A 13,228-nucleotide genomic window follows, 5' to 3' on the forward strand; every position below is an offset into this window, starting at 1 on the left:
TGAATCCCTGATAACTGGGAACAGGAAACAGAAAATCTGAGCTGAAACCTCACCTGGTATGATTATTGCCTCTGACTTTGGAGAAATCATTTGGCCTCTGTGGGTGTTCATTTCCCCCTGCCCTGTAAATATGGTGAGCTGGACTAGATAGCCTTGGAAGGTTCCTTCCAACTTAACATCTCTCTGAGCTTAGGTATATTAAATAGTTCTGTCATCCTTGGTCAAGAAAGGCTGATGGTGGAGTTGAAGGTAGAGAAGAAGAAATATATTGGACCAAATATGAACATAACATGGGGTTCAAAAAAATCCGTGGAAAGGCAAGAAATATATTGGAATTTAACACGTCTTAATTTTTAAATGAGAATTTTTTTCAAACTTCAGAAAAAAGTCTTTGAAAAGAAAAACAATATGGAGAGTTTTAGGCTGAGAGAAAAATTTTTCTGCAGATTTGAATAGAAATTTTTGGAAAATGTTCTTAGTTTAAAAAATGCTGTAATGTTTTTGTTTATCCAAACATCAGATTTTTCATATGGTTTCTATGGAAATATTTAAAGAAATGTTTTTCAAAATGTTGTTCTTTTAATGGATTTCAGGATTGAGCATTGTTCATATAAATTGAGTTCAGGATGACAAATATAACAGTTGAAATTTAAGGAAATATGCAAGCTAATATGGGAATATGATATCAATTTATTTAAAAAACTTTATTTTGAATAGGTGCTGTTTGACCATATGGGATGTCTGAAGAAGTATGAGACTGTACAAGATATTCTGAAGGAATTCTTTGATTTAAGGTTAAATTATTATAGTTTACGTAAGGAGTGGCTTGTGGGAATGTTGGGGGCAGAATCCACCAAGCTAAACAATCAAGCTCGCTTCATTCTAGAGAAGATACAAGGGAAAATTACTATAGGTAAGATGAAACTTTTAAAAATTGGAATGTTAGTTAAAGTGGAAAAAAACTTTATTAATAGAAGACATTTTGATCAGTAGAATATAAACAAATACAAAATGAATCTCTTTTCTTGATCCTAATTTTATTTTTCCCTCACATAGAGAATAGGTCAAAGAGAGATTTGATTCAAATGTTAGTCCAGAGAGGTTATGAATCTGACCCAGTGAAAGCCTGGAAAGAAGCACAAGAAAAGGTAATAATTTGCAGAAAAAGACATTCAGAGAAGCTTTTAAAAATAACCCCTTAAGCAAACCAGTGGAAACCCAACTCCAACCCTAAATATTATGACCCTTTAGTGCTGCTAAAGGTGCTGAATTGTGCTTTCTGGAGACTAAGTCTTCTGTTTATCCCCAGAACAGATACAGCACAGGGATTTGCAGTGCACACCCACCCCAAAGCCCTTTGCCAGTGTGACTCAGCCATGACCTGGAGCAATCACTCCAGGTGTGAGAAGGTAGCTCAGTCTCCTTGGCCTTTTTCCTGAGCCTGCCAATCAGGGTGTCAGTTGTGGTGGTGGTGGTTTTGTGAGGTGCATGTTTGTTGTCAGAGAGTTGGATTGGTAGCACTCAAGCTTTTACACTGTATTTGCTACATAACCATGGTATGGCAGCCAGCCCCCACTCACTTGGTCTGGTCCTGGTTCACATTGGGAACATGACATGTGCTAAGCTCATTAGGAGTAGCCAAGTTTGTACTGAACCCCTACTGTGTTCTCAGCCCTGAGCTTGGTTCTGTAAAGGATTTTCTTCAGGGACTTGACCTTTGGGATCTCAGATTAAAAGGCTACTAACTGAGCTATGTATTCCAGATCACAAAAATATACAATAACCATTCAATAAATGGAATATTGAAAGGTTGAACATTACCCTTTTATGGTCTTTAAAAATATTAGGAAAACATTATGATTGAGAACACAAATATGAAAAAGTGAGGTGATGTAAATAACTAGACTTAGGAATCTTTGGTAATTCCTATGTGTGTGTACAAAACCAACAATATAATTTTAGCATCATATATATCTGCAGATGTGAAAATTTTAATTTTGACAATTTAAATTTTCCTTGTTCCCAAAAGTTCTCAATCATAATGTCTTTACAACTTTCATTAAATTATACAATTTGTTTTTATCTACATTATATAACTTTTTTTCCCAATGTGTAGTCAGTAAAATTCCTTAGAGTAAGCAAATTTTAAATGAATTGCATAAGGTAGTGGTTAAAAATACAGATGAACAGATTATATAAAAGTTAGGAAAAGAGTGGCCAGAGTGGAGCAAATCCCAAGTGAATTACAATGAGCTAAGCAATCTGTTTTCCTGTGATTATGCTCATTTTGATTTTTACCCTCTTATTTTCTCAGTCTTGCTCTCCTTTCTCTTTCCTCATGTTCTCTCTTCTCCTCTTCCCTGACCCTTGAGTGACACTGATTTTTGTTCTATTACAACATACAACCTTTTAATGATTGATTCAAAGGAGATCAGGGAAATAATACATCAGTAAAATACTGAATTTGATTTCTTAGTGCAAAGGACAAAAGGGGCTCTAATCACAAGAATGTCCAGATGATAGTGCCACATGCAGTACCTTTAATGGGCACAACTTAATGTTGGGTTCATTTCAATTGCATGTAACCTGTGGGATTTGGGACAGTAGGAGGAACTGCTTTTTGTTCCTAATAGTTTTTCCAGAAGGCATCCATTCATACTAACAAAATTATTTTTTAAAGTAACTTTTAGAGAAGTGATTGAGAGGCTGACGTTTAATAAACAATTATTTTTTAAGAGCACATTCCTAAAAGCATCAAAACAAATTACATTGTTGGTATCACTGGTAATTATACATTTATTTAAATATTTCATAAAATATGCTTTGTGAATCAACAGAACTCAGTTCAAAAAGTTTTAGTAATATATATCCAAATCTGATTTGGTTTCACATTGCAAAATCAATTTTAGTAGTGACTTACAATCAAAATATAAATTCATATTATGTTTTTGGCAGTGTTTAAAAAAACCCTCAGAATTGCTGAATAAAAGATTATTGATAGATAATTCTCATTCATCAAAATAACAGCAATAATAGATTAAGCCACATAATAGTTCTTATTTTTCTTAGCACTTGATTAATAAATATACTTATGTGATGAAGCATCATATATTTGTAAATTAGATTACACTTCTATATTTAAAATGACAATTTGCTGACTGTTCTTATACATAGAATGGCAGCAGAAATTAAACTAAGCAGTAATTAATTTGTTACACATTAAAAAAGTATTTTCTATTTGAAAAGTAATTATCAATATGTTTCATTCAGGTCTTTTTTTTTTTTTGAGATAATCCTATGTAAAAATCATTTTGTAAATAAAAACAGCATAACTACTAACTCTTATTCTGCTAATTCATTAATCTGGTTCTCACTACTTTACTAGGAACTTTCTCTTGTTTCTAAATTATCTAAATTAATTAATGATTAATAAGATTTCTATGTTAGGTAGAGAATGTACTTGAGTATAGTTATTATAAATATTATTGCAAAGCACTTTCCATTTTATAATGCACTACTCAAATTTTATAAATTTGAAATTACACATTCACTCTTCAATATGAAAATCTGACAACTTTTTGGGGGGGGTATCTACAGTTATTTGGATTATATTGAGGCTCAACTGTCAGTCATCAGATTACTTTTCTTCATAACTTAATAGTTTGATTTTCTATATCAACTTCCTCAATAAATTGCAATATTGTACTTCTTAAGATTGAATCTCTTTATAAACAAAGTTTAGTATTTTAATAGGAAACACTTTAAAAGTATTCCAAAATATACTTTTAGCTACTATTCTTCCCCTACCTCCTCCTACCCCAAGGGAGAACATAAAGTCATTAGAATGATTGTTTAGTATTTTAAATATTGCTGCTAATGTAGACGAGACTATGGAAAGTTATTTGCTTTTTTTTCTTTCCAGGCTGCAGAAGAGGAAGAAACACAAAATCAGCGTGATGATAGTTCCTCTGATTCGGGCACTACCTCAGGCCCTGATTTTAACTACATTTTAAATATGTCTCTGTGGTGTCTTACTAAAGAAAAAGTTGAAGAACTGATTAAACAGAGAGATGCAAAAGTATGAATTTTGTGTAGTAAATATTTTCAAACTTATTATCAGTATTCCTGTTTTCATAAATATAGCATTTTGCATTATGTTTTAAGTTTTTAAAAGACCATACTAAACTTTGTAGTTACCTCTTCTATTTTTATTTTAGGGGAGAGAACTCAATGACCTTAAAAGAAAATCTCCTTCTGATCTCTGGAAAGAAGATTTAGCAGCTTTTGTTGAAGAACTTGATGTATGTTTAGTCTATATGGAAATTTATTTTGAGAATGAATAGTTAGAGGATAAGAATCAAAATCAATTTTGGACTAGATCATGTTGGGGGTGCCTTACAGTGCTATGTGTACAGTTCACTTTTTTTTAAAGAGGTTTAAAACATGATCATATTAGTGAGAGGTGCTAAAATTAAGCTTAAACAAACTTGAACATAAAATGTATTTCTATTTTGATGAATATACAAACTATGTAAATTGAATTGCTATTAATTACTCTCTTATAATGTCTTTCTCAAATATGTAATCTAGAATGAAAAGAATCCAGACTTCTGAATCAACCTGACTGTGATAATTGATATATCAGCGAGGACTTATTAATCACTCTATATATCAGGCACTATGTTAGTGCTAGGGGCACAAGATAATCTCTGCTACCTAAGAGTTTACATTCTACCATATAATTTCACGTGAATTCTAGATGAAAAAGTAGAAGTTGTTGTTTTCTCTGTTAGTGGTATCTGACTCTTTTTGACCCCATTTAGGATTTTCTTGGCAAAAATACTGGAATGGTTTGCCATTTCTTTCTCCAACAATAAGAATTTATGTTGTATTACATAAATTCAGTTAAATTTTTTTACATGATTTCATATAAACTCCAGAGAAAAAGAGGAAGTAAAGCTTTCTCCTAAAATTTTAGAAAACAATATTTTCTTCAAGGCCTTTTTTTTTTTTATTAAATAAAAGTCCTAACAGGTTAAAATTTAGAATAAGATATAAACTTTTGAAGAGTTTTATAAACGTAGTGAAACCTTTAGAACTTTAATTCGTTTTATCAAATCAGAATGCTATCATATAATCTGATTTAATGAAGAACCAGAAATAAAACTTTTGTTTTTATAAACATTGATTACACATTTTACACTTATGCTATCTTATCACCATATTTATGGATTATCGTTTTTTTTAGATTGGGAAACATTCATAAATAAATTTATGTAAATTTGAATTACAATTTCCCATTGATTTCAATTGTTAATTCAGAGATTCCTTTCCATTGAAAATACACATTTTAAAACATCACAAAGAATAAAACAGTCCTTTAAAAAACAGAAAACGAAAAAAATTTCTGATAGTACTAATCCATAGTCTTTCTTTAAATGACTTTTTCCTATGAAAATGAAAGATGAAGACTTTGAATGTACCTGAGTATAGTTATTTTAAATATTTTATTTTATTTTTTCTATTTTTAAAATTTTTTATTTTTTAACTTTGCTCTATAGGAATCCTAGGAAAAATCTCTGTTTTCCTTTGATTTCAGAGCAATTTCTTGCCATTCAAATCAATTTTTTTTCCAGAGTTGTTGGTTTTAGAATTTGTAAGCCTGGAAAAAGGGTTTTGCATTGAGTCTCAAGGAATATTATACTATTTCATTGAATCTAATTTATAATCAGATGTAAATCTCATATGGGCTATTTTGTGAAACATTTTAAAACATCCTTTTCCCCTTAAACTTGTGAAAGAGAATCTGCCAGACATCTAAAAGAGTTCCCTTTCCCAAGATTTTAAAATAATCTTTTCAAAAGGATTTTCATTATAAAAGGAAGGCTCCTTTTGTAATGTGATTAATAATGTAAGAGTAATCATTCCTTCATCCTAGGCTAGACTGATGCCTTTTCATTTTGACATAATTTTTCTGACCACTTTTTAATTGAAACAGGATGTGAACTCTTATATTTGTGAAATGTTTGGTTTTAGATATTTTCTTCTTTTCCTATACCTAAGCAAATAGATATTACTTTACTGTGATTAAAAACATATTTGTGATTACTTGCTATGAATCTGATAAATCTAGATAAGATTTTAGTTTCTTCTGAAAAATGTAGGGATCTTTTCCATGATATGAAACCATAAAATTAAGTACTTTGAAGATCTTGGGCAACATCCCACCCAGGCTTCTTGTTTAACAGATAGGAAAAATAAAACCCAGAATAGATATAACTTGCTTTATGTCACACAGGGGGATTAAGAATCCAGATTATCTGATCTCTTGACCAATGTTCTTTTCACCATTTTATAGAAGATCCATTTTAGTGTGTTTTATTATCTTTTCTGTAAAGGTTAATTTTTTTTAAACTTTGTTATTAATTACAGTGATGTTTTTCTACAAGGCAATTTTTCAGTTTTGTCACTACCTTATGATTACTCCTTAGAAAGTGGAAGCCCAGGAAAGAGAGGATGCTTTAGCTGGAATGGCTGGCAAAGCAATAAAGGGTAAAGTTGGCAAACCCAAGATTAAAAAGCTTCAGTTGGAAGAGACCATGCCCTCACCCCATGGTAGAAGGATTGTTCCACAGATTACATCTGCCATGAAGGCTGATGCCAGCAAAAAGTTGCTAAAGAAAAAGAAGGTGGGTAAAAATGTGCATGTCTTTTTTTAATCCTTTCACATTGGTAGAGGTCATTGCGGTTGTATTATTAAAATAAGAAGAATAATTGAATCATTATGTGGTGGTTACAATATTCATTTTTGGTTTTTAATTCTATTCTTTAATTTTTGCTTCATGTTCTGATTGATAATACTAAGTGAGATAGAGGGACCCAAATACAGTTAAAGGCCATATGCAGACAAAAGCAATTGAATTCAGATTTTTTAAAGGGAAAAACATCAAACATTTCATCAACTTGCTTTATTATATCAAGAACTTTCAATGTAAGACTATATTCAATAAATGTATTACTTTATATCAGTTGATTCAAAATCTCATCAACATGGATATTTCTCAAGTACCATGTGTTCCTATGAATCTTTCATAGAGGATCTGCTTTGGAAACCTTCCTCCAAATGATTCGACATTCTTTGGTCACTAGAGTAGCAATTGGGCTATCTCTCAGTTGTACCTTGCTCTCAATACAGAACTACGATCCATCTGCTCTATTCATTCATTTCCTCAATGATATCTCTTATGCAACATAACATATTTAGAACTTTATTTTGGAATCAGTTGACATAATTACCAGCCTAAAAGTGTCTTTCATGCTGAAAAAGCCAAATGCCTTATTTTTGCTTGAGAGAGGAGACTTGTTATATTCAGAATCACTTACCACAATGCTAGGTGAGATTGAGCCATGGCTACTTCTGCTTGTGGTCTCCCCTGTCAATTATGGTCTTAGGATGCTTTTCATATCAGCTGGTAATTCTTACCAGTGTTAGATACAAACACATTCCAAAGCTGGTAGTCATAACAATCCTTTTCAATTTCCTTTCTCTTATTTAGGGTGATCTTGATCCTACGGCAGTAAAGGTAGAATTTGATGATGAATTGGGAGGAGCACCAGCAGAAGGTATAGGAGAAGATTCATTGACAGCATCCACTCCCACACCTAAAGGACCCAAACCCAAAAGGGAGAAAAAGGAACCTGGTGAGCTATTTGTGTATAAAAATCATTAAAATTGCCTTAATCAAGCAACAAACTAATACCAAGTATGTCCCAGGAATAATACTAAGGATTGTCAGGACAAAGACAAAAGACTTTTTCTAGTGGAAGAGAACAACACACAAATGCCAGTGGGAGAATTGGAGATAATCGGCAGGGGGAGAAGCATTAGACTTAAGAGAGATGGGGAAGGGCTTCTGGCAGAAGGTCAGTGTTAGCTGGAGCTCAAAGAGAGCCAGGAGGTAGAAATGAGGAGAAAACAACTTTCCTGACATGGGGGATAGTCAAAGATGGAGAATGGTGTGTCGTGTCTAGAGGAGGCCTGTGTCCCTCGGTCATAGAGCAAGTGGTAGAGTAGTCAGATCTAAGGTGATGGAAAGGACTGAGTACGCAGTGAAAGATTCTGTATTTGATCCTGGAAACAATCCAGAACCACTGAAATTTATTAAGCAAGGGAGGGGCATGGATGGACCTGCACTGTGAAAATATCCCTTTGCCAGCTGAAGAGGATGGGCCAGCACGGGGAGCCGATGGCAGTAGTCCAGACAGGAGACGATAAGGGCCTAGTCAGGTGGTGGCAGCTGCCACCAGCTTCTGCGAATGATATTGTGAAGATAAAAGTGAGAAGCTGTTCCAACAGATCGGATATAAACTGACAGGATGGTCTTCTAAAGTTAGGAAGAACGGGTAGTTTTGGAAGAAAGAAAATGAGTTCAGTTTTGAACATATTAACTTTTAAGTGTCGAGTTGATATCCCATTTGAGTTGTCCAGTAGGCAATTGGAGCTATGGGTTTGAAGGTCAGAAGAGAAAGGTTAGGGCAGGATAGGTAGATTTAAGAATCATGAGCTGAGAGCTGGTCATTAAATCCCAGGCTGCATATGTAATCACTAAATGAAGAGAGAATACATAGAATATATAGTACATAAAGAGAATAGATGAAAGCTTAGGACCAAGCCTTGGAAGTTCCTTGTAGTTAGAGGATATGACCTAGAAGATAATCTAGCAAAAAACTGAAAGGGAACAGTCTGGTAGTAGAACTGGAAGGGACAGTGTCCTGAAAACCTAGAGAGAAGAGACAATCAAGTCAGCAGAATCAGAGGTGGGAGAGAAGTCAAGGAGAAAGAGAACTGAGAGTAGGCCATCGGGCCTGGCACCTGAGAGATCACAGATTCTGATTAGAAGAGTTTTGGTGCAATGATGAGGTTAAAAGAATATGAAAAGCGAGAATGTAGCCACAAATAAGGAAAGAGATGGGGCAGTAGCTGACAGGTAGGATAGGGAGAGGAAATGTTCATATTGGGAAGAGAAGTTAGATTGCTTTTAAACTATGTTTTATTTTAAGAGTAGGATCCAGAGATTTGGTACCTCCTTGGTACCAAAGAACCAATCTGTCCACTGATACAGATTGAAATTCCCTCTAAATCTTAGTGGAGACAGACTTGTTTCTTGAATTACTGTAACTGAAATAATCACCTGGTAGCCAGTTCTCAGGTGATGTTCCCCTCAGAACTTACTTGTTTTCATCTCTGGAAAATAGACTGTTTCTTCTAATTCCCAAAGCCTTCACAGCTTCCTAGTATCAAATAATACTTGCTTTCTGTTGATTACACCTTTGAGAACCCAGCTCCATCTCCACATCAAGATGAGGCATTGGAGAAAGGCTTCTATTGAAGCCAGTTGGAATAAAGCTCTCGATGTTTATAAGTACTACATTTAAAAAAATCTTTCTCATTGGTAATATAAAGGAGTATTGTTTAACTTTATAATTTAACTGTTATATATTAATTACTTGATTTTAGGTACCAGGGTGAGAAAAACACCTCTCTCTTCTAATAAATCTGGTGCAAAGAAAGTGAAGAAAAGAAACCCTTGGTCTGATGATGAATCCAAATCAGAAAGTGACTTGGAAGAAACTGAACCTGTGATTATTCCAAGAGACTCTCTGCTTAGACGAGCTGCTGGTACTACTGATATTTTATGGTCACTGTATTGTATAGGAGAGTGCTTCTACTAAGTTGTTCATGTTCAAATAATGATTCTTTAGGCCTGTCTCTTTCAACCAAAGAACTTCATTTTTTTTGCATGTATAAAAATGCTGCTGAAATGAAGAAAATAAGTTGGGAATTTCAAATGAAGTTACAGTTGTTAACACTAAGAAAGAAACTTTTAGGAAAAGCAAGTCATCACAGAATTAGTAAAGAATGGACTACAGTTTTCAGTGGGAAATACTGTGTCTTTGAGAATAAGCATCTCATTTTTAAAAGAAATGCTTTCTAGAAGAGTTGGCTACAGAATATATTTTTGTGACATGAGTCCTAGTTTTAAAAAATTCATTATGAAATTGGAGCTGTTCCCCATAATACTGAATTAAAACATTTTAGGGAGGAAACGGCTCATGTGATGGCCAGCCTTGTGATATGTTCATTGTAAAACATACTGGCAGACCTATGATCCCTAATTGTTCTTTGTTCAGTTTTTCTCTTTTCAGTATCTCTTATCCTGTATCACAGGAATTTCATCTTTATTAATATATCCTTGTACTCTATACTCATAGCTCGTGGAACTTGGCTTCCCTTTAGCGTTGTATAAATTGCTATGACAAATGGAACTAAATTTAAGAGTACATATCATCGTCTAACTTAAAGGCAGTAAGCATGCTTTAGTGGAGAGAACTCTTAATGGAAATCTATTTCCTTCTTCAGATCATTTGACAGATGAGAAAACTGAGGCAAACAGAGTGAAGTGGCTTGCCCAGGATTATATGATTAGCAGGTGTTTGAGGCCAGATTTGAACTGAGGTAGATGAGCCTTCCTGACTCCAGGCCCAGTGCTCTAATCACTATAACCACCTGTGCCCCATATATGTATACATATCCACAACCACTCATATACACGTATACAGATATATATGCATATTACCATATTAGATATAGATATATAACTTTACAAAGTCTATGTATACGTGTATGTGTGTGTATGTACAATTTCAAAGAGATAGAAAGCAGTTCATCAGAACTAACGAAATATATCAGTCTAGCCCAGTCATCTACAATCAGTCATCCACTTCTGCAGAGAAGGACAGGAGATACATTCTCATATCTTTTTTCCCCCTTGAGGCAATTGGGGATAAGTGACTTGCCCAGGGTCACACAGCTAGGAAGTGTTAAGTGAGGTCAGATTTGAATTCAGGTCCTCCTGACTTCAGGGCTGGTGCTCTATCCATGCACCACCTGGCTGCCCCATATCTCTTCTTTATCATCATTAGTATTCAATTTCCATTTTGCTGCTGTTTGTTGTAGTTCTATTAACCCAATTGTGTTATTGTTTAAAGAAAAGCCCTAGCTCTGCTGCTCTTGACGCTTAGTTGCCTCATCTTAATAATGAAAATGTTGGACGAAGTGACTTCCAAGTTTGTTTTTTTCCCCCTCAATTCTGACATTGTTAGAGTATTTTCTTTCAGTTCCCAAGAGAGTATGAAAGAGGGGTTTAAAATATGACCTCATTTTTGTGCTTCATTTTGAATCTAGTGAGGGAGTAGTTGTATTTGTTTGTTTTTTCCTCTAGACTATTTTTGGTTGGAAATCAGTTCTGTAGATACTGCCCAAGTCTCTAAATGATTGTGGTAATTTGAAAATACTTAATTTTATAGTATATTAGAGAAACATTTTTAGAATCTTCCCTGCATTTAAGTGAACCAGCAAACATTTATTAATTACTTATTATATCCCTGCCACTAATAGGCACAAAGAACATAAGAACAAATAAAAATATCTTGTAATCTTAACATGTTTTGAACTGAATCTTTGGCCTGTCTGCATAATAAAAGCAATGTAGAGAATTGGTTTCCTGGAAATTAAAATTTAGCACTCATGTCAAAAATAGCAAAACCTCTTGTTTGCATAATCTCTTTATCTTTCCCCTCTAAAATTTGTACATTTTGTTACTCCCATTCTTTCCCCCTAGGTCCACTGAATTCTGATGTTACTATTTATTTTAATTTTAATTTAATTTTGCCACAGTTTTCAGGCCTGTCTCAGAAATGCTTAGTAAATATTCCCATTATTTTATGGCACATACTGGATAAAGAATATTATTCAGACATTGAGTCTGTCCCTAGTGTTCTGCTGCTCTATCCCACTGTAGGGCTGGGCAAATCACCCCCTTTCTTCACCCTTAATTGCCTCAGCTTCATAATGAAAATGTTGAACTAAGTGATCTCCAAGATTCCCTCAACTCTGACATTTTTAGAGCATTTCCTTCCAGTTTCTAGGAAAGTATGAAAGAGAAGGGTTTAGATTATGACATTTCTGACATTGAAATTTAATTCTCTATTGGACCACTTTTGTGCTTCATTTTGAATCTGTATAGATCCAGCCTGAAAGCATGAAGTGCTTTGTACAATATGGAAGCACTTTGTATGTATCGAGCTTAATGTTTATTATTAATATCAATAATAAATTTAATATTAACTATTAATCAGTCTGAATGCTGACTTTATAAAAAACCTTGTTGTTTTTTTATTTTTCCCTAGCGGAAAGGCCTAAATATACTTTTGATTTTTCGGAAGAGGAAGATGATGCTGATGAAGATGATAATAATGATTTAGAGGAATTAAAAGTCAAATCATCTCCTGTGACAAACGACAGAGATGATGAGTTCGTTCCCTCAGATGGTTTAGATAAGGATGACTATACTTTTTCTCCAGTCAAATCAAAAGTAACTCCAGAGTAAGTACAGTTATTTATTTTATCTGGTCAGGGATTTGGGGGATAGTTATTTTTTTCTTGAACTTTAAAATGCTATTTTTCAAACAATATTCTCCTTCTTGCCTTGTTTAAACTATTATCAGTCTAGAGAAGGGAGAGTTCTATGAACAAAATAGATGTTATTAAGTGATAAATGTACTTTTGAACTTGAAACTGGGGAGTTTGGAGAGGTCTTTTTTTTTCTTTTTAGAACTTCAGCTTTGATTTAAGGAATTAAGTCTTGCTTCATTTCCTCTGTCACTGCAAGACTATGAACTTAGATCAAACTTTTTTAAAAAACCAAATTTGAGTTATTTCTTTGCTTCCTTAATACAACCAATATTTGCCAAATTCCTAGAATACTAGTCATTGGCAGTTATCTGAGCTCCCTCAGAGGTGGAGAGTTAGAGTATTGTCTACTAAACCAAGGGCCCTCTCTTTATAAAAGAAAGGGGCTCCCCTGGTTACCCCTGCATCCTCCCCTCTGTTGCATTGAGGCAAAGACAGGCATTCCATCAAGTGGAAGTTGCTCCAGAGAGGTTTTCTTGGAGTGTGTGTGTGGGTGGTATCTCGAGCACATACAGAAATACTTTTTTGGGACCTGGTAATTAGGTATTTTGAATCGTGATGTAAATTTGCATTAAGCCTTAGTGCAAGCCATTCTAAATTAGAACATGTGGTTATTACTACAAATCACGTTTTGTTAATTTTTAAATTAAGTACCTCTTTTGCCTTTGTTTTAACTTTGTTTTAACTTCCTTTCTG

General features: G+C 34.0%; 1 protein-coding gene across 1 annotated transcript in view; it reads left to right on the top strand.

Moving 5' to 3' along the window:
* Positions 1-13,228, top strand: part of TOP2B (DNA topoisomerase II beta) — an 84,171-nt gene that overhangs the window by 59,756 nt on the left and 11,187 nt on the right. The window contains exons 24-31 of the mRNA XM_052001174.1: positions 718-913; positions 1,057-1,148; positions 3,923-4,078; positions 4,218-4,301; positions 6,492-6,689; positions 7,557-7,701; positions 9,518-9,679; positions 12,250-12,445. Of these exons, the coding sequence (XP_051857134.1) occupies positions 718-913; positions 1,057-1,148; positions 3,923-4,078; positions 4,218-4,301; positions 6,492-6,689; positions 7,557-7,701; positions 9,518-9,679; positions 12,250-12,445 (1,229 nt within the window). The remainder of the gene's footprint in view (positions 1-717; positions 914-1,056; positions 1,149-3,922; positions 4,079-4,217; positions 4,302-6,491; positions 6,690-7,556; positions 7,702-9,517; positions 9,680-12,249; positions 12,446-13,228) is intronic.

The sequence above is a fragment of the Antechinus flavipes genome, chromosome 5 (genome assembly GCF_016432865.1).
Source record: "Antechinus flavipes isolate AdamAnt ecotype Samford, QLD, Australia chromosome 5, AdamAnt_v2, whole genome shotgun sequence".
NCBI classification, from domain to species: domain Eukaryota; kingdom Metazoa; phylum Chordata; class Mammalia; order Dasyuromorphia; family Dasyuridae; genus Antechinus; species Antechinus flavipes.